The following is a 21,098-nucleotide window of genomic DNA, read 5'->3' as shown; positions in this document are numbered from 1 at the left end:
TGCCAGGTGGATCCCAGTGAGGGCACATGCGGGAGTCTGCCTCACTATCTCCCTTCCTCTCATCTAAGAAAAATAAATAAAAAGTAAACTAACTAATAAAGCTATTATACAAACAACCAAGTTAGGGAATTGTGGCATTGTAAAGCCTTTGGAATGATAAGTTGTAGAAGAGTAAACAAATTGAATTGCATATTAAAAATAAAAGTTTTCAATTTTGTAAATATGGGGGAGTAGGTGATATGTGGGATTGAAGTGATTTTTATTTCTGTATTTTCTAAGTTGTCCACAGTAAACAAATATTACTTTTGTCATCAAAGGAGAAAAATTAATGTTATTTTCCAACTTACAGGCAGTCACTGTCAAAGAAGCCCTTTCCACCAAAGCCCGGCACCTGCGGAGGAGCCTCAGCACCCCAAACGTGCATAATGTGAGCACGCCCTGGGCCAGCCAGGCCCAGGCTTGAGAGGAGTGTCTCAGGGTTAGGCTGCCACACAGGAGGGGGCCTGAGGTTGGGGATTATAGATGCGAATAGATAGATTCGGACTGGGTGTGGGCATCCCAAGGTGCCCTGCCTGCTCCTCTGTTCTAGGGACGAACACCAGAGAGCACAGCTGTGTGACACAATGGCTCTCAGTGGAATCTTACAAATACTCCACAGTAGAGAACATGAAAGAGTGAAAGCTACTCTTCGGAAATTTGTAGCTCTTATATTAAAAAGAAAGGTGCAAGAGTCATGAGGAAAACATCTATCTTAAAAAGGAAAGAAAAACCACCTGTGAAGTATTCTACCTATCCCCACCCTCCCCGCTACACAAATGGAACTTAAATCTAATCAAGACTCTAGATCTGACTACTAATATTTACAAGGGATAAAGGAAAATGTTAAATAACACCACAGGGATTCAATTAGCAAAATCCCAACTGTGGGAAACTCCAGGAAGAATGACCTGGAGAAAAGGGAAAACCCCTATGTTAAGAAAGACAGGATATATCGAATTGCAATGTATGAACTAGTTGATCTGTATTCAAAATTAACTGTGAAAATGTTTATGTGACATTTGAACACTGAATGACTATCTGATACTATTTAGGAATCACTTTTTAAGATGTGATAATGGTATTATGGTTATGATTTTTAAAGGGGAAGGAGGAATTCCTTATTTTTAAGAGATTCATAGAGAAATATTTATGGATAAAATTTTTTAAAGTTAGAAGAAAGCAATATTTTTTAAAAAGAAGGTAATAAGTATTAGAGCAGAATTATAAATTCAAAATTATAGGCCCTGGCCGGTTGGCTCAGCGGTAGAGCATCGGCCTGGTGTGCAGGAGTCCGGGGTTCGATTCCTGGCCAGGGCACACAGGAGAAGCGCCCATCTGCTTCTCCACCCCTCCCCCTCTTCTTCCTCTCTGTCTCTCTCTTCCCCTCCCACAGCCGAGGCTCCATTGGAGCAAAGATGGCCTGGGCGCTAGGGATGGCTCTGTGGCCTCTGCCTCAGGCGCTAGAATGGCTCTGGATGCAACAGAGCGATGCCCCAGGGGGGCAGAACGTCGCCCCCTGGTGGGCATGCTGGGTGAATCCCGGTCGGGCACATGCGGGAGTCTGTCTGACTGCCTCCCTGTTTCCAGCTTTGGAAAAATGAAAAAAAATTTAAAAAATTTAAAAAAATAAAAATAAAAAATAAAATAAAAAAAATTATAAAGAAAGCAATAATAAAGATGAGAGGTGTATCAAATAGAAAAGAAATAACATTAAAAAGTGAGTTGGGGCCCTGGCTGGTTGGCTCAGTGGTAGAGCGTCGGCCTGGCGTGCAGGAGTCCTGGGTTCGATTCCTGGCCAGGGCACACAGGAGAAGCGCCCAACTACTTCTCCACCCCTCCCCCTCTCCTTCCTCTCTGTCTCTCTCTTCCCCTCCGCAGCCAAGGCTCCATTGGAGCAAGGTTTGCCCAGCGCTGGGGATGGCTCTGTGGCTTCTGCCTCAGGCGCTAGAATGGCTCTGATTGCGGCAGAGCGACGCCCCAGCTGGGCAAAGCATCGCCCCTCGGTGGGCATGCTGGGTGGATCCCGGTTGGGCGCATGCGGGAGTCTGTCTGACTGCCTCCCCGTTTCCAACTTAAGAAAAATACAAAAAAAAAAAAAAAGTGAGTTGGTTTATTTTTTTTTTAAAAATTCTGGTCACAAGGATTGACCTTGATTGGTGCAGAAAAGAAAATACAAGAGAAGATACAAGTATTGGAAATAAAAAGGAGCTTATCACTATTGCGAGAACAGAGATTTAGGCATCATAAGAGCAAACCATAAATAATGTCAGTCGATGTAAAACAGTCGATGTAAAAGCTTAAAGTGGAAATTTCCTGCAAAAAACAGAATCAAGGTAAAATAGAACATTTAAATCCGGTTCTCATCATAAGGAAGGCCTCAACCATGGAGACACTCTGTTCATTGATGGGAATATACAATATCAAAAAATTGACACATCTCCTTAAACTGATTCATAAATTCCCAACATAATTATTTGGGATTTGATAAGCTGATCCTAAAATTCCTGTGGAGGAACAGAGCTGAAGGTGCATGTACCTATCTATAGCCAGAGATTCCATGCCGTAGTATATGTGCAGAGATTCTCATAGATGCATTACAGTGCATTTTTAGAACTAAAGCATACTGAAATAGCACACATGTCAATACTGATAGTATGCAGAGAGAGTGGTGTTTAGGGCAGCAGCATTTATTTCATCATAGTTTATAGTAAAAACAAATTACAAGCATCCTGGATGTTGTCTAGAATACAAATAAATTATTAGAATGTTGAGGAAGACGACATATAGTAAGATCCCACTTATATGAATTATAAAAATATGCAAAAATGATGCTATATATACATATACTATAAAACCTGTATGAGAATAATAAACTCTAAATTTAGCGTAGTCATTGCTCCTGGGAAGGGAAGAAAGAAAGATGAGATGGAGGGTGGTCATATAGGCTTCACCAAAATATGTGACACCATATTTCTTTATATATGTTTATATATAACTTATGTCAAATATATAAACTGCATTGGTAAAAACCATTCATCTCTTATAGGTCTCCTCCAGTCGACCAGACCTCTCTGGCTTTGATGAAGATGATAAGGTGCGCACCTGTGGGCATGGCTAGGTTATTCGCATTCTCTAAGTTGGCAAAGTTAGGATATCTTAGTGTTTTTAAAATTTGTGGACTTCCTGTCTTAATCTTATGCAGATCATTGTCTCCACATGTCCATTTTCAAGTTCAAATACTTGATGTGAAATTGCTGTGCACTTTTGAGTTACTTAACATGATAGATACTGCTTTCCATACTGGGATAACACCACACATAACTGAATATCTGTGTTTATGGGTCTAACTCTAAATGATTTAAGAAGGTATTACATCCACTATAGCAAAATCACAATTATGTTGCCTGACGAGGCGGTGGTGCAGTGGATAGAGCGTTGGACTGTGATGAGGAAGGACCCAGGTTCGAGACCCCGAGGTTGCCATCTTGAGCGCAGGCTTATCTGGTTTGAGCAGAGCTCACCAGCTTGGACCCAAGGTCGCTGGCTTGAGCAAGGGGTTACTCGGTCTGCTGTAGCCCCACGGTCAAGGCACATATGAGAAAGCAATCAATGAACAACTCTAAGGTGTTGCAACGAAAAACTAGTGATTGATGCTTCTCATCTCTCTCCGTTCCTGTCTGTCTGTCCCTATCTATCCCTCTCTCTGACTCTCTCTGTCTCTAAAAAAAGAAAAAAAATCACAATTATGTCAAGTGAGTAAAATTAGGGATTTAAAATCAAGGGCATTTGTAACATCTTATTCAGCAAACATTTCTTAACTACATATTATATGTAAATTACTAGGTTACATAAGGACTGTGGATTGAGAGTATAAACAAGATTATGTCCTCAAGAAGTTTAAAATGTAGTCTTTAGAGGCAACCAACTCCTGAGAAGTTGAATTAAATTAAATAAGTTTATATGATATATAAGAAGAGTTTTCTCTCTTTAGAATACCAATATCTTATGCCAGTTTGATACTTCTACATCTTAGATATGTGAAGCTTAACCACATCACCTAGTTTGCCTGGGAGAGTCCCAGCTTATGCCTGCTACCCAGGAAAAAATTATCAGTGGAGCCATTGCCCTCTGAAAAGTGTTTCAGATCAGTCTAAATTATTCAGTCTCCTTAAGTACACATCAAATTCATAAACGTGGCTGCTTTTCAGGAGGGAGGAACATAAGAAAAAAAATCTATTTGTAATGATTTTATTAAATCTTGAACAAATACAATAAAATATTAATATTTATTCACTCTAGGTATTCCTTGGGTGTGACAGTATTTGTCATATTTAGGACTTTTCTACATTTTTAAAATATTTCATAATGAAAAATAGAGAAGAGTACATACTGCCATCCCATTAAAAAATAGGAAAAACAAAACCTCAAACCTGAGCTTCATGGCCTGACCTGTGGTGGTGCAGTGGGTAAAGCGTCGACTTGGAAATGCTGAGGTCGCTGGTTCAAAACCCTAGGCTTGCCTGGTCAAGGCACATATGGGAGTTGATGCTTCCTGCTCCTCCCCCCCTTCTCTCTCTGTCTCTTTCCTCTCTCTCTCTCTCCCTCTCTCTCTCCTTTCTAAAATGAATTAAAAAACCCAAAAACCTGAGCTTCATTTCTCATTTTATTTATTTATTTTTTTTTGTATTTTTCTGAAGTTGGAAACGGGGAGGCAGTCAGACAGACTCCCACATGTGCCCGACCAGGATCCACCCAGCATGCCCACCAGGGGGCGATGCTCTGCACATCTGGGGCGTTGCTCTGCTGCAACCAGGGCCATTCTAGTGCCTGAGGCAGAAACCATGGAGCAATCCTCAGCGCCCAGGGCCAACTTTGCTCCAATGGAGCCTTGGCTGCGGGAGGGGCAGAGAGAGACAGAAAGGAAGGAGAAGAGGAGGGATGGAGAAGCAGATGGGCGGTTTCTCCTGTGTGCCCTGGCTGGGAATTGAACCCGGGACTCCTGCACGCCAGGCCAATGCTCTACCACTGAGCCAACCAGCCAGGGCCCATTTCTCATTTTAGAGGGACTTAATTACAGTTTAACCCATATTTTTTACCTTGTAGGCTTGGCCAGAGAACCAATTAGACATGTCTGACTACAGCTCCAGTTACCAAGATGTAGCGTGTTATGGAACTTTACCCAGGGATTCCCCTCGAAGGAGTAAAGAAGGTAGTGGTGAGATTGTTTTTCTGTTATTTCTTTATAATTCCTTAGAAAACGCATTGAATAAAATTCTTTTATACATGGCAGATGATAAGATAGGAAGCTGAAATTTTAGTTTCCTAGATAATTTGAAACTACCTTCTTTGTGGAATATACCATGTTTGCTTATTTGATTTATTTTTGCTTTGTATCCAATATATTATTCATATGATAATGATAGGCCTTTTGTCTAACACTTTAGAATTTTCAAACCACTTTTCATACATTATTTCCTGAGTTGGAAGTCAATTTTGAGACACACACAAATCTTAATACATTGTGATTAGGCTTCATTCTTTACTGTAATATCCACCACTGTCATGTTTTTGTACTCAAAGGACTCTTTAGAATGTGTCTCTGATTTCTACAGCAGTTTTTAAAATGATACCAGAAATGAACTTGATCAGTGACAACATTATTATTTAAATATTATAATCTTTCAGTGCCCTGAAGGGAACAGCGTTCTGGTTGTACTTCAGTTCTGTTATCTTACCCCTTGTATTTTACCTAAGTGCCATTGTACCAGTGAACTGGGGAGGAAATAGAGGAGAAAGAAAGGAGGCCCAAAAACAGAAGAATTGAGTAAAGGCAAGAAAGAAGATTGTTCTTCCTTAGTTGTATGGAGCAGGGTGACTGAGAAAAAGGAGGACTTGCTAGAAAATGTATATAGTATTAACTCATTATTTATTGAGCCTCTCCTTGCTGTATGCAGTGAAGGACACAGTAAGGTACCATTTATAGACCTTAAAATCTAACTGTAGGCCTGACCTGTGGTGGCGCAGTGGATAAAGCGTCGACCTGGAAATGCTGAGGTCGCCGGTTCGAAACCCTGGGCTTGCCTGGTCAAGGCACATATGGGAGTTGATGCTTCCAGCTCCTCCCCCCTTCTCTCTCTCTGTCTCTCCTCTCTCTCTCTCTCTCTCTCTCTGTCTCTCCCTCTCCTCTCTAAAATGAATAAAAAAAAAAAAAACTTTTGAAAAAAAAATCTAACTGTAAAAATAAGATACATAGAAAATTAGATGGTAAATGATAAAGTACCAAAATATATACACAGATAACAAGGGCTCTAAGAATTTAGAGAAACGACCAGAGCAAGTTGAAATTGGTCTGGTAAGGGGCACGTAAGCTGGATCTAGAAAAGAGGGTAGAAAATGTGGTTTCTCATTTCTTTGATGACTCCTTGTCATGACTTTTTAGATATATCTGCATTATTATCTACCTCTGTTTTAATGCTTAGCCAAATATTAGCATGTTCATCTTTGTACAAGGTGTTCCTGTGGCTAGGTTATACCTTGCTTCCTTCCAGTCTGTTGATTAAGGCACTCTGTGCCTATAAACCTCTGCCTTTTCATCTTCCCCAGGTCGTACATCGGAGAATCCTCATGCCTTAACTGTCAGCCCTTTTAAAGCATTCTCTCCTCAGCCACCAAAGTTTTTCAAGCCCCTAATGCCTGTAAAAGAGGAGCATAAGAAAAGGATAGCTCTTGAAGCAAGGCCTCTTCTAAGCCAGGAGGTAAATGCGTAGCTTGTCTGAACCACGTGCACTAGAAAGGAGTTGTGTTGCCTGTGAAGAAGTAACAGGCTGCATTAACAAGTTGGGTGCTGCATGTGGACACACACGTGTGGGCTATCACTTCCCAGGTCCTATTCTGGAATACCTCTTTCTCAAGCACATGGGGCCATGGTAGAATATTTCATTTGTTGTAATTGCTGTTGTTTTCTTCATGTCTATGGATTTTCAGAGTCTTTTTTATCTTTGAAGTGAGAAAGAGATATTCCCTAGGTGTTGTGAAAATATTAAAGGTTTTCATTTTTTTTATATAAAACTAATTACACTACACAGAGTCTGTGTAGTCTTGTCAGATGTCATGAGTAGTGTAATGCTAGCCTGCAGAAGTGTTTGCTGTACAACTGACATGTAATAAAAGTGTTGGCACTGCTGTTCTAACTTGCATGGAGTTAATGTGTATTTCGGCTGTCATCGTCTTCTGTGTGTGATGCATCTGTGTGTCTTAACCTTTGCAGAGCATGCCTCCACCTCAGGCATATAACCCTGGCTGCATTGTACCCTCAGGAAGCAATGGCAGCAGCATGCCAGTAGAACACAATAGCAAACGTGAGAAGAAGATTGTAAGTTCCGGAATAATTTCTGTCATATTGCCTGGTGGTGGGTTTCACGCCCTGTCACAGACAGTCATCCAGATACTTTAGAAAATTTTAAGATGTATTGGGCCCTTGGTGTTCTTCTGTTTTGTTTTGTTTTGTTTTGTTTTAATGTGACCTTTGGCAATGAAATTTTGCATGAATGTGGCTGTGACCTGTGGGGGTTTTTTCTGTATTCATTCTGTTTTCTTTATTTTTTGCTTAGTATAAACTTGCTTAGAAAAAGGGGAAAACTCACTTTTCATGATTCTAGACTATAAAAAGCATAACAAAGAGATCACTTTAACTAATATGGAATCTTTCTGATGTGCCGGTACATATTGGCCAGATTCTGAAGTTAATCTACCTAGAGGAATTACACTTACTTGGAGTAAGTAATCCTGCATTTAGCTGTGGTTATGTTCGCAAGCTTTTTCATGCTGCTTGATGCCCTCGCCAAGTCTGCTCCATAGTTTGTAGCCACACCGAGCCTGGCATCTCCCATCACCACCATCTCTCCATGTCCCATAGCGCCTTTTTAATCTGCATGCTAGACACCTGCCGCGGCCCTGGGTTTCGGGCTCGGGCTCAGGGTGCCTTGTCGATACTTTACCGCAGGTAGGTTGAAACTCTGCCTGTAAAACTTCATTCCCCAGCACCTGGTTCTCAGATTTAAATTTTGAGAAATTGTTTTTAAAACACTGTATACCAGGCACTTTGGATTATAACTGACACCTCAGCTTAAATAAATAAATAAAACACACAAAAAAACCCTTCTCACACCTGGAAAGAATTCTCTAATTTTGTGCTGGGGCTTTCACTCACATGTGGCTTTTCCTACACTTTGAAAACGCACAGTGGCTTGTAGCAAGAGGAGGCTGCTTAGTGTGGCTGTTTGCGTGTGGGCTGCTCTGAGGGCAGAGCGTGGGAACCTTCCTTTCCCAGCTGCACTGCCCCGGATCCATTCCAGAGGCTCCTTAGTGTGAGGTCCTTCCACCACTCTATAATGTGCTGCTAATGCACGCAGTGTGAAACTAACTAGTTCTGGATAAGCAGTTGGCCGCGCTGCTGCGTGCTTGTAGTGCTGGTGGATCTTAGGAACTGACCTTCTCACTCCTCCTGTGTACTGAGGGAAAGAGAAAAGGCACCATTTTCCCCTCGCCTCTGTCCGCTGCCTTTGCCTCTGTGTTCTCCCAGGCCCTCTAGCCCTAAATCCCCATCCTAATTCCTGCTGGAGAAGAGAGTGCAAAACAACAGCTGTTCCCTGGCATCTTAATGAGCTACTCAGTCATTTAGTTGACCACCCCCTGCTTAATTAATAAGGGCTGCAGCAGGTGGCTAGTTTGTTACCCTCAAATTCTCTGGCTGATTGGATCTGTCTTTTGATATTGGCCACCCTTACCACCATGCTGCGCAGGCACTAAATTTAAACTCATTTTAACAGTACCTGTACCTGTTGGTAGATCACCATTAAAAGACAGCTGATGACCCTTCTGGGATGCCCAGTATATAGTTTCACTGTTCTCAGAGTTTGCCTAATACTTGTTTTCTATACTTTCAATATTTTAAAACAAAAACTATCTCAGAGGGTAGGATGGAACCAGATTCTCCTGCCCCAGGAAGTGTCAAGCAGCAGTGAGACTCTAGGTGAAGGAACACACCATGAAGTCCACCAAGTAGGGCTTGACAGCACCGTTTTTCCTGCTGGGATCTTACTTGAGAGATTGGCCTCTGCTCTCCTTAGAAATCCGGCTCACTAAGCATCTTCATCTCTGAAGCTGTTTGATTTATTTCAGACAGCAGCTTTTAAGGATGTTTTGGTAGATTTTAAGGGTATTACTTGCTTGAATTGAGGTTATAGCTCTTTTGGAAGCAGTAATTTTAATTCTCTCTTTATAAATGGGTATAAACCGCTTTATTCTTCTTTAAAGTTCCTAATTCACTTTCTTTTTTCCACTCTTGAAAAATCAGAGAGTGAATCAGTGGTACAGTCTGATCAAGGGAGTTTGTGATAATTTTTGAGAAGCAATATTGAGACACTGTTCCTTTTACTTTTAGCCCATCTTATTACCAATGTAACCTGTAATTTCACATAAAATGTAGTTTAATAGAGCTACGCTTGGTCCTTTAAAGCAGTATTTTGTTATCAGGCCTTATTCATTTAAGACATACCTCATGTCTTGAATGAATAATATAAAGGCAATGATATGACTTTGGAATCTTTTTAAGTCATGAAGCAGAGAGAAGAGCATTTCTCGTTCTCTTAGGTCTTGCATACACAGAATGTGGTTTATTTCTCTCACTTTACGTAAGAAGAAATCAAAGTTTTGTTGAGTGACTTGCCCACGGTCTCACCATTAATGAGAGTATAAGAACAAAGGCTCCCTCCCTCAGCATAATTGACCCTGGTGACTCCAGAAATGGTGTGGTTTCAGCCACCCCTCTGCTGCTCTTTCTAAAAGGTGCTGCCCATCTCTTAGCACAGGGGTCCCCAAACTTTTTACACAGGGGCCAGTTCACTGTCCCTCAGACCGTTGGAGGGCCAGACTATAAAAAAAGCTATGAATAAATCCCTATGCACACAGCACATATCTTATTTTAAAGTAAAAAAACAAAACGGGAACAAATACAATATTTAAAATAAATAACAAGTAAATTTAAATCAACAAACTGACTTATTTCAATGGGAACTATGGGCCTGCTTTTGGCTAATGAGATGGTCAATGTGCTCCTCTCACTGACCACCAATGAAAGAGGTGCCCCTTTCAGAAGTGCGGCGGGGGCTGGATAAATGGCCTCGGGGCCGCATGTGGCCCGCTGGCCATAGTTTGGGGACCCCTGCCTTAGCATCATGGACAGAAGTACTGGGGCCCTTGGCTGCTACGGTTTTTCTGAACACAGAGACCATCTCTCTGATGGACAACACAGACCCAGTTATAGTGGGAGTGAAAATGACTTTAATCAACTGAAACTCCTTGCAGAGTCACTGCTGTATGTGGGTTTTGTTTCCTTCTTACAATTAAGGTTTTTTGTCTACAGGTAAATATCAGCTCATTATATAAATTGGAAAAGTCAAATAGTGAAGAGAACTTGAGAATTTGACTTCATGATCCACTTTTAAGTAGAGTTTTCATTCTTTTTGTCCTTAGGACATAGTAGGATAGTGCTTAGTTTAGCCTCTTTAAGATACAATGATAAATATTTCTGGAATAAAAAGTCTATATAACCAAATTTCCTTAACATACAGTTTAAGACAATTCAGTCCTCTCTTTTCTTTCTAAAGACAGTAACTTGATAAACTTTTGGTCTCCTTTTACATGTTAGAAAATATTTTACACATGCTTGGTTTTCTTTTTCTCTGGACTTAGTTGCCCTTACTGCTTTAGCCCATCTCTTCCCCACCCCGAGTACATGACCATGTGCTTATTCTCCCTGTTTGAACTTAAAGTCCTGGGGCTTTTGTAGACTCCACAGTTTTACTGAGGTCATTCTAATCCTTAGGAATAATTTTTTATCTTTGTATGTTTGATAAATACACCCATTTCTACATATTAGATTTGTGATTGAGTATTTTCATGATTCTATTATTTTAGGATGACAGGCCTTTCCTCAGTCATCAGGAATGATAACTTCTGGCATAAAAATAGCTCCTGGGTACTAATTCTCACCTTCAAATTTGGTTTCCCTTGCAACAAGTAATTTTTTAGTAATGCACTGCATCAGAGACTCTTAGGCTTGTATTTCCTTGCTTAAGTCAGAAGGATATATGAGAGATACAAATACTTGCAATTCAATTTTGAGTCTAAAAAATTCAAGTGGAGAATCTAGAAAATGTGGACAAAGGCTATCAATTCAGACAATTCTACCCAGTCTTTGCTCCTTTACAAACATTCCCCCAATCCTAGAGAAAGAATGCTCTACCCTACTCATTTTTTAGCAGTGCCACATGATTTAGAATGCAGCTAAAATAAGATGGCAAGAGATTAGCGTTGCCGAAAAAGTTGTTTTGCTAATTTCTGAAACTTTATAACTGATATTTGATATTTAATTAATAGCCAAAGAATTGAGACTACTGGTGCTTTTAAATAATTTATATAATTATTTAAGGTATTTTTTAAACTAAGAAGCAATGAAGAATATTAAACTATTTTAGGTATTTAACATCTAATGAGATGTAAAATAAAATATTACAATAAAACTCAGTAGATGAAATTTGTGTTAATTAGTGAACTACCATCTGCCATATTGGTGGGACTTGGTCTTCCTCCCCCTCCCCATCCCTGGTCTCTTCCCCAGTTCTCCCCCTCCCTCCCTCTCGGTGTCTCTCTGGTGAGTAAGTTTGATGTTTTGGTTCTAGGAAATTTCTATCCACTTGGGCAGTGTCCAGGATTGTTTTAAGAACAAGAACCCAACGTTATAACTACCCGAGGGCAGGCACAATGCTGGTTGTTGCTCAGCATTGGTATTCCCATTTCTTGGGACAATGGCTGGCACATAGTGGGTGCTAAATGAATATCTGTTGAATGAAAGTCACATTTTAAAAGAGAAAAGGAATATTTGCAATGTCATTAAAAGTTTATGAGGTTAGTTAGAAATGATCAGAGAGTAATATCATTTATTTTTATTTGAATGTAAAATACCTATTTGTTTTACATTTTTTTCACAAAAATATTTAAGAATCATTCATTGGGGAGGAGATACACCCACTTTTACAAATTTACCAATCTTTATAAACAGAATTCTAAAGCTGTCTGACAAAGGAGATTTCCATTTAAATCTTATATTCCTCGCCTTCTCATCAAATCCTCTATTCATGCTTCTCAAAACCCCTAGAAATGTAATTGTCAGATTGACAATTAGTACTTTACAGCCTTCCAATATTTTGTATAATACTGGGAATGGGTGTTGAGATTGTATCCTTAGCCCTTTTGTTGTTGGGGCCTTATTTTACTGCCCTCTTTGTCATAAAATAGCTCAGAAACACTTTACAAGTCACCTTACTTATCTGGACTGTCTCCCTAAGGGAAGGATTGTAAGAGCAAGTGAAGTGTCAGCTCCTCTCTGTCTGTCCCTGCACTCATTTAATTAGTGAGGGACAGCATCCCCACTGAAAACCAAGCACAAGTAACTTATTCAAGTCTACTGCACTTTTTTCCATCCTATTTATTAAATCCGGGGAGGAAAAGTTTCTAATTAGCACAGTATTGTAAGAGCACAGAAGAAATAATTCTTCATGTTAGGAGGTAATGGGTTGTGTTCACAGATTTCTGAGAATAATGTACTTGTGTCCATAGTAGGTGACAAGATTTAACCAAACTCAGAAAGCATGAAAAAAAATACTAAATGTGAATGCTTCTTTAATACTATAGAAAAGTATTTAAAAATTGTCTTAACAATACAATTGCCCTTGCTATGAGATCTAATGACTGACTTTTGCTTCATCTCTATAGGACTCTGAGGAGGAGGAAAATGAAATGGAAGCTCTTAACAGGAAGCTGATAGGTTCACAGCCTTATATACCTGTGGAGTTTGCGGACTTCAGTGTTTACAATGCCAGCTTGGAGAACAGAGAGTGGTTTTCCTCTAAAGTAGATCTGACGAACTCCAGGGTCTTGGAGAAAGAAGTGTCCCGTAGCCCTACCACCAGCAGTATTACTAGTGGCTACTTTTCCCACAGTGCCTCCAATGCCACACTGTCTGACATGGCGGTTCCCTCTAGTGACAGCTCAGATCAGCTTGCTGTTCAGACAAAAGACGCAGACTCCACTGAGCATTCTGGACTATCATTTGCACATGATTTCAGACTGTCTTCAAACAAAGAGTTGACAGACCTAGAAAGAGGCTTGGTAAAGGATAAGATTATCATGGTGCCACTCAAGGAAAACAGTGCCTTAGCCAAAGGGAGCCCATCATCCCAAAGCACCCCTGAGAAAAACTCCAAAATATTCTGTAGTACTGGCTCATGTGCAGAACAAGATGCCTGCCCCAGCAAAAATGGCCAAGCTACCAGAGAATTCTACCCAAGGGAGGTGACCATAGAGCACACCACAAACGTCCTTGAGGACCATTCTTTCACAGAGTTTATGGGTGTGTCAGATGGGAAAGATTTTGATGCACTGACAGATTCTTCCGCTGGAGGGATTTCAACTAAGAGGAACCTACCAAATAAAATGGACAGTAAGAGTGTCCCAAATGAGCCACACAGCCCTGACCAACTGCATTCCTTGGTAGAGAATGACCAGGTAATAAATTCCAGAGGCATTCCTTTGGGTTCTGAGCTATCAGTGAGCACACATAATTGTGCACCGACCCCCAGCAGCCCTTCACCTCAGTAACTTTTTAGGAGAGATTTGTGCAGATATTTCTGACAGGGAAGATGGGCCCACCTGGAGAGCAGGCTCAGATGCTGTCCATCTGTCCAAGTTTGGGGGAACACATGGGCTTGTGTAGTTTCAGGGTGGAACTGTGAACTATATAGGAGCAGTGGCTTTTTTACCTGGCATGTGGGGCTTGTTGAACTAAGTGTTCACGTGGATCGGGATCAGTCAGCCTCGTAGTCATTCCCTGAGACTTTTAATTAATGGCTCTCCCAGAGTATTATAGGAGTGTACCGTATTTCATCAACTTAGTGATTTCTTTGCTTATAAGATACACCATTACTTTATGTATCATTAAGAAAAAGTACTTCCAATTAAACTATACTGCTCACAAAATTAGGGGATATTTCAAAATGAATTTGAAGTGATAAAATATCCCCTAATTTTTGTGAGCAGTATATATTATCTCAGCAATTGTAAGACACAGTCCAATTTCAGAGATATTTTGGAGGGGGTGACATGCATCATAGATTTGATAAAATGCAGTCCTTCGGTGCCCACAGGGATAAAGGTGCTTTGGGCAGTACAGGTGAGTTCCCTGAGCAGCTGAAGTTTGGGCTTTGGAAGGTACCCAGGTTGGTAATGTTTGGTTCTTATATTGGGAAAGAATGGATTTTTGCTAATATTCCTAAGGAAAATAGCAATTATGTAAGAGATCATCTGCTTTGGAGCACTCTGCTCCTGAATGCCACCATTTCTACCCATTAAAGGTCACTGTTTTGGTCCCACACCCCAAGCACAGCTGTATAAAGGCTATGGTAGTGCCCGTGTTTAGTCGAACAAGGCGCTGACCGATCTAGAAAGCAGCTTGGTGAGGGATAAGATCATCCTTGCCTTTCAGTCTCTCTTGTTTTACTGAGGAAGTTACCATTTCAGTTTGGTAAATTTTTCCCACCCAAGTTTTCCATACTAACCTTTAAATTTTCAGCGTGTAGTAATTTATACAACTTACTGATAAACGGTAAAACCTAAACAGTGATCTCTTAGAACAAGAAAGACTTCCTTCTCCAACTGAAGAATAGTCAAGTTACTCATACCTGTTCTTGCAAACCAAACTCTCATTTGCTTAGAAGTCTCCAGCTTCCTCTACACTGGTCTTCAAGCAGAGTCTGTAGTGCTGGCCAACGTCAGCTCTTCAGTTCCTCTTCCAAGAAGGACTTGGACAAGAAATCCAAGGACAGTTCTTCACCTGGGACAGTGCTCCTCACTCTAAATGTGCAGTGAATTCCTTGGGGTGTTGGGAGAGTGCCTCTTAGAAATTCAGATTCCCAGGAGTCATTGCCCTCCACACCTAAGATTGTACTTCCATTGGGAGGCACCCTGGGGAATACGGTTTGACAAACCCTCTGTGGAAGCGATACGAAGCAGGTTGTCCGGGGGCTGCACTGTGAGACAGCCCACCGAAGGGAAAAGAGGGTTATTTGGAACCCAACAAACAGGAAGAATTCCTGGGTTTTCCTTTTGAAAGACTCCTGAACTATGTGTTGTTGCCAAAGATCTTGGCTTGAAGGTGAAACTCACAAAAATATTTGTTGTATCAGGGTAATGTGAGATTATGGTGATTTTTTTTTCTTTATTGCTTTAGTATTTTTATTTTGGTTTTAATAAGTTTTTTGGATACTCACAGTGTGAGAACTTTTTAAGTACTAACGTTTGGCTTTTGCCACTCTAAGTCATCCTGATAAGACTTAGAGCAGGGGTCCCCAAACTACGGCCCGCGGGCCGCATGTGGCCCCCTGAGGCCATTTATCCGGCCCCCGCCGCACTTCCGGAAGGGGCACCTGTTTCATTGATGGTCAGTGAGAGGAGCTCCTGGAGTACTGTATGTGGCGGCACTGCAAAGCAGGGCATCGCTCACGTACAGTACTACTTCCAGTGACGCAGGATGCACGCGTCACGGCTCTGGAAGCGCGTCATATCACTTGTTATGGCTAGCAGTGACAAATATGGAACCGGACATTGACCATCTCATTAGCCAAAAGCAGGCTCATAGTTCCCATTGAAACACTGGTCAGTTTGTTGATTTAAATTTACTTGTTCTTTATTTTAAATATTGTATTTGTTCCCATTTTGGTTTTTTTTTTTACTTTAAAATAAGATATGTGCAGTGTGCATAGGGATTTGTTCATAGTTTTTTTTTTTATAGTCCGGCCCTCCAACAGTCTGAGGGACAGTGAACTGGCCCCGTGTAAAAAGTTTGGGGAACCCTGACTTAGAGCGTGGGTCCGGAAACAGCAGTGTTTTACTTTCACTTTAGGGCCTGCAGTCTGTTACTTTTCCTAGAAGTTTCTCCATGGAGCTCGGTTTCTCCCTTGTATACTGTAAATTTTAGAACTGGACTCCATCGTAAACCTCACCCTGTGCGTCCCTTTAGAGAGAGCCCTTTGTGTGCAGTGGGCGCAGCCTGGCTGGGGTGGTCCCTGTGGGTGGGCAGGGGATGTGGGGCCCAGAGCTGGAACTCACTAGCCTCTGAATTCCAGGGGAGCACAACCTCCACTGCACGGTGAAGGACAGCAACACGTCCTGCGCGGGCCCCAGCACCTTGTCCGGGCCTCCTTCCACAAGCACCAGCCTCATCTGTCAAACATACTGTGACCCAGCAGGACTTCAGACCAGCACGGAGAAGCCAGGCACTTCCTGGGCCACCACCTTTCCTCTCCTGAGTGAGAAGAATCAGAGGTGCTTTGTCACCTGGTGAATTGACAGCTTCTGCTTTTTCCAAAAAGCCAGAGAACTGAAAACCCTGGATTAATTAAGTGGCAGTATTTTTGTTTGCACTTACTACACACCCTACTGTGTAGAAACCTTCACAGATTCAAACAAACTTATTCTTGTACAGTTTTAATCAGTTCTTCTGTAGAAGCTGGAGTCAATACTCTTGTGTTTTTTATAAATAATATATATTATGTATATGAAATGTGTATCTATAGTCCGTCTGTTCCGAGACAGACAAAACTGCACGCTAAAATGCAGATAAAAGTGGTGTGTAGAAAATCATAAGGTACTGGACTTTGTTACGAAGCAACTTGGGTGGTCTTGTACACATGAGCAGATGAGACAGATTGTATTGCCTAAGAATTAGGTTGCAAATCCCTCTGTAGAAAAGGTTACAGAATGCTGTTCTTTATAACCAAAGAACTTACTATGACTAACTGACTTGGCTGTTTACTCTTGTTTTATGTGTACATATATGTTTGACTGCAAGTTTGGTGCCATACGACCCTTGGCTGCCAGGCCACACGCTGTAATCTGTCCTTTTTCGTAAGCACACTGAAGACTGTCACAGCTGTATTCTTCAGTCTTCCACCTGCCCTGCCACCTACTGACTTGATATTGTATTGTCACCATTGACAACGCCTGGGTTCTGCCTCCAGCATTTCTCGTAGCTTGGTTCAGCCCAGCAAGGCAGGCAGAGTGTGGAGAGCAGTATTACTGTAACAACACAAGGACATACCAAGAGTTGGATTGGAATGATGGTAGGGGTGGAGGCTGTTGATTTTTGTCTTTTTGTGGTTTTGTTTTGGATTGGTAGGTTTCCTTGTGGTGTGGATTGTACTGTTGTATTGTACTTAATTCTAGAAAACACTGAAGAGATAGAGTGAGCTATAAAGGTCACAGGTGCTCACTCACTGTTTGCAGGAGGGGACTGAATACGGATGACCCTGCTGTCCCTGCCTTCATTTGTCAATTCTGCTAATGGAGATGTTGGAAGGATAATGTGTACAGAAATTGTTACAAAGGTACTTGTGTACCCATGCTGTAGATGCCGGCACGGTGGTCTGGAGGCACAGTGGCACATGTGTGTGAGAGCAAGAGAAGGTGTGCAGCCAGCTGCACCTCTTTAAGTTCTCAGCATCAGTGAGTGAGTCAGATAATGGAGACTTTGATGAAAAGCTGCTGTTCATGATTACTGTATATAGTGAGCTGACTGTAGTATTTTACTATTGTCTGTTTTAAAAAAGAGAAACTGTAATTTATATCCCCTTTCAATTTTATTGTATTTAATTGGTACAGATTGTGTGTGTGTTTTAGAATACAGTCTAATTCAGATTTTAAAACAGCAATTGTTTGTCTTTAATAACTCTGCCATTAGTTTCAGATCTGATTTTCCACATTGGTCCATCTCATGTCCCTGCAGCTTAAACAATAATAGTAATACAGCCAACATTCACTGAGGGTTTACTATGTACTAGGCACTGTTCCCAACATAAGATGTTTATTATGTCCTCTAATCCTCCCAGCAATGGATGTCATAGGTACTGTTATTATTGCATGTCAGATGAATGGAAAACTGAGGTAGAGAAGTTAGTGCCTGGGAGAGGGATTCCACCCAGGCTCCCATCAGTTTTTCCTCACCGTGTTCTGTCTGGTGATGGGCCATGGAGGGGCACGCAAGCAGGGCTGAGGTGAGTGGCAAAAGTCCCAGACTGACCGACATGGGGGCACCTGCAGCAGAAAGGGCTGGGTGCATTATTTATGGTGGTGATGCTTAAACACATTTTTTAGAGCAGCGGTTCTCAACCTGTGGGCCGCAACCCCAGCGGGGTCACCTAAAGCCATCGGAAAATACATAATGCATATCAGGTATTTACATTCCGAATCATAACTGTAGCAAAATTACAGTTATGAAGTAGCCACCCAAATTATTTTTTGGTTTGGGGTCACCGCAACATGAGGAACTGTATTGTGGGGTCACGGCATTAGAAAGGTTGAGAACCACTGTTTTAGAGGAAGTACTAGTGCCCTGCAATCCATGGAATAGTAGCTAAAATAGCTTCATAGGAAAGATTTCTCTTAAAGTGCAATTACAGAATCTTTCAGGAAAAAAATCTGTTGTTTACAGTAGTTTTTCTGAAGTAACTAAGAATTAGATCTAACCATTTTGGACAGAAGTGGCTCATATAGATGGCCAGGAAAAAGTGGAGAGGAGAGAAAAGCCCAAAACTTTGAATTTTGCAAAATAAGGGTTGGGTAGAGAGAAAGAGACAAGAAGGGAGAAAGATGAAAGAATCAACTCATAGTTGCATTGCTCTAGTTGTTCCTTGACTGCTTCTCATGTGCCTTGACTGGGGGACTCCAGCCAAGCCAGTGACCATGGGATCAGCTCATGCTGGCAACCCTGCTCTCAAGCTGCCAACCTTGGGGTTTCGAATCTGGGACCTCAGTGTCCCAGGTTGATGTACTATCCACTGTGCCATTACCGGTCAGGCAAAATGAACTATGACAAATATAAATACAACTTGACACTAAATGAACAAATTATCATTCCCTTTATGAGATCAATGGTATTTGGTTATTGATGTTACCATTTGTCATTATGACTATGGGAGAGCAAACTGGTATTATGACATAATTTATTGGATAATTAAGTATAGGCATATGTTTAACAGTTTTTTTCTGAAGTACTTTATTACCAGTGTCATGGCATTTGTTTATAGTTATTTGGACATATTTTATCATAGCAAAAATATAGCCTTGTGTTTCTAGGGCATCCCCTTATGGGAAAAATAACTTTATAAAAATACCTTTATGGTTAGGTAAGGGCAAGATGCTATCTTCTATTCAATTATCCTGCACTAGCCAATACTTTTAAAATTGCAATAGTTAAGCTTTAGAACTATGTTGGAAAAAAGACAACTAATTACATGATTTTCATTTTTAAAAGCAAAGCTTTCTATTCATGTAATTAAAAAGTCTTAGAAGAAGATGTAATTGAGTAAGTTCTTGCTATCTTTTCTGGACCAAGAGCTAAAAAAGAATAGGATGCTGCTGGTATGTAATCACATAGAGAACTTTTTGTATTCGACTTTGAACTTATGACAGTGACCCTAGCACAGGTCTCTGTAATGTTAAGCCTACCTCCTATATTTAAAAACAACAACAAAATGTCAGTCATAATATATAGTACTTCATTCAGACTTCCTCCTAACCTAGAATGGAAGAAAGGCAGTCTGTTCAAACGTCTGAAACTGTCCCACCAGACACCCAGGGGTTTCTACAGCATCCAGTTGGTGGGGGCCGGAAATGGAGAGTACTCCAGGGGAAGGTTGGGACAGGAGCTCTGCTCTTCAACTCATTCTGAACTGTAGCTTACAGGAGTGAAGACAAACCCCAAGTCTAAATTTAACACGCTTGCCATTTGTTTCTAACCCTTAAGGTGTGGGGAAAGATAATTGTAGATTTGAGTGCCATGGGTTATTTTAAGTGGAAATAAAATGTAGTCATTATTTTTTGGATGTTCCAGGACACACACTCACCTCAGTGTTTTCTCTGAGGCTCGCTGGGTGCCGCTGCTATTGCATCGAGTCAGTAGGAGACTGCAGCTCTCGCAAGTGCTTGGGTGGCCCCAGTCCCTGTAATCTGAGCCCAACTGGCAGCACCACCCACCATCTTGGAGCTCAGTGTAGGTTTTCTCAGCGCCAGTCTGTCCATGAGAAAGGAACTCTTAAATCCTTATGGGACCCTATTCAGGAAGACAGTGACAGGCTGATTAATGGAACAATGAATGTCTTATAAAGAAAAAGGTTAAGTTTTGAAACTGGAGACTCTGGAAGAAGAAAAGATTAAGCTGAGGAGGGGAAAAGGACCCATTTTGGTTTTATAGTACAAACCAACTTGACTTTATAACAGTCTAAAACACTAGTAGCTATTTAGATTTTAAACTGGAAAACACTGGTGTTTGTAACAACTTTAAATGGTTATTTTGGGCCTTTATCTCCTAAAAATTGCCTGAATCAAACCATTTAATGGTGTTCTTAGGTTTCTTTGTTACTGTTTGTTTTCATAGTCTAGTGTGAGGGGGGGAATATCAAGCAAAGTAGATGTTTTCTTTGACTAAAAATTATAGAAAAATACATCTGAGCCAAGAGCCACACCTCATGTAATTGAATACTCAGCCTTGTTGAGTCAGCATAATCCTTACCCAGTGTGGTCAAACTCAAGCCAGCTACTTATGAACACCACAGGTAGATACACACTGCAGTAGCGGGCTCGCAGAGCATTTCACCAGGAATAATGTCTTACCTCAGGACCACTTGCAGCCAAGGCTGTCTTAATAATATGAAATGCCAGTTTAGCCACATTGCTTTCTAGTCCATTTATATGTAGTGGGAACAGTAGTTATTCATCTATTGCTACAAAGTGAATTAACCTTAAACAGGGAGCTTAAAAGGCAATAAACATTATCTCACACTTTCTGCAAATCCAGAATCCAGGAGTGGACACTTCTAGGAAGTGCTGGCTCCAATTGCTCATGAGGTCAGCTGGAGCTGCAGTTATCCAAAGGCTTGACTGGAGCT

General features: G+C 41.1%; 1 protein-coding gene across 1 annotated transcript in view; it reads left to right on the top strand.

The window, feature by feature from the left end:
• The window catches only part of KIF13A (kinesin family member 13A), a 274,258-nt gene extending 258,425 nt beyond the window's left edge, over positions 1-15,833 (top strand). Inside the window, 7 exon segments of the mRNA XM_066377121.1 lie at positions 350-427; positions 3,086-3,133; positions 5,143-5,248; positions 6,643-6,794; positions 7,307-7,411; positions 12,874-13,671; positions 13,673-15,833. Coding sequence (XP_066233218.1) covers positions 350-427; positions 3,086-3,133; positions 5,143-5,248; positions 6,643-6,794; positions 7,307-7,411; positions 12,874-13,671; positions 13,673-13,711 — 1,326 coding nt within the window. The 3' untranslated portion in view covers positions 13,712-15,833.
• Positions 15,834-21,098: the final 5,265 nt, after the last annotated feature.

Source organism: Saccopteryx leptura, chromosome 3 (assembly GCF_036850995.1).
Source record: "Saccopteryx leptura isolate mSacLep1 chromosome 3, mSacLep1_pri_phased_curated, whole genome shotgun sequence".
In the NCBI taxonomy this organism is placed as follows: domain Eukaryota; kingdom Metazoa; phylum Chordata; class Mammalia; order Chiroptera; family Emballonuridae; genus Saccopteryx; species Saccopteryx leptura.
Note: the sequence above shows the minus strand (reverse complement) of the source record. Positions and strands in the feature narration are given on the sequence as shown.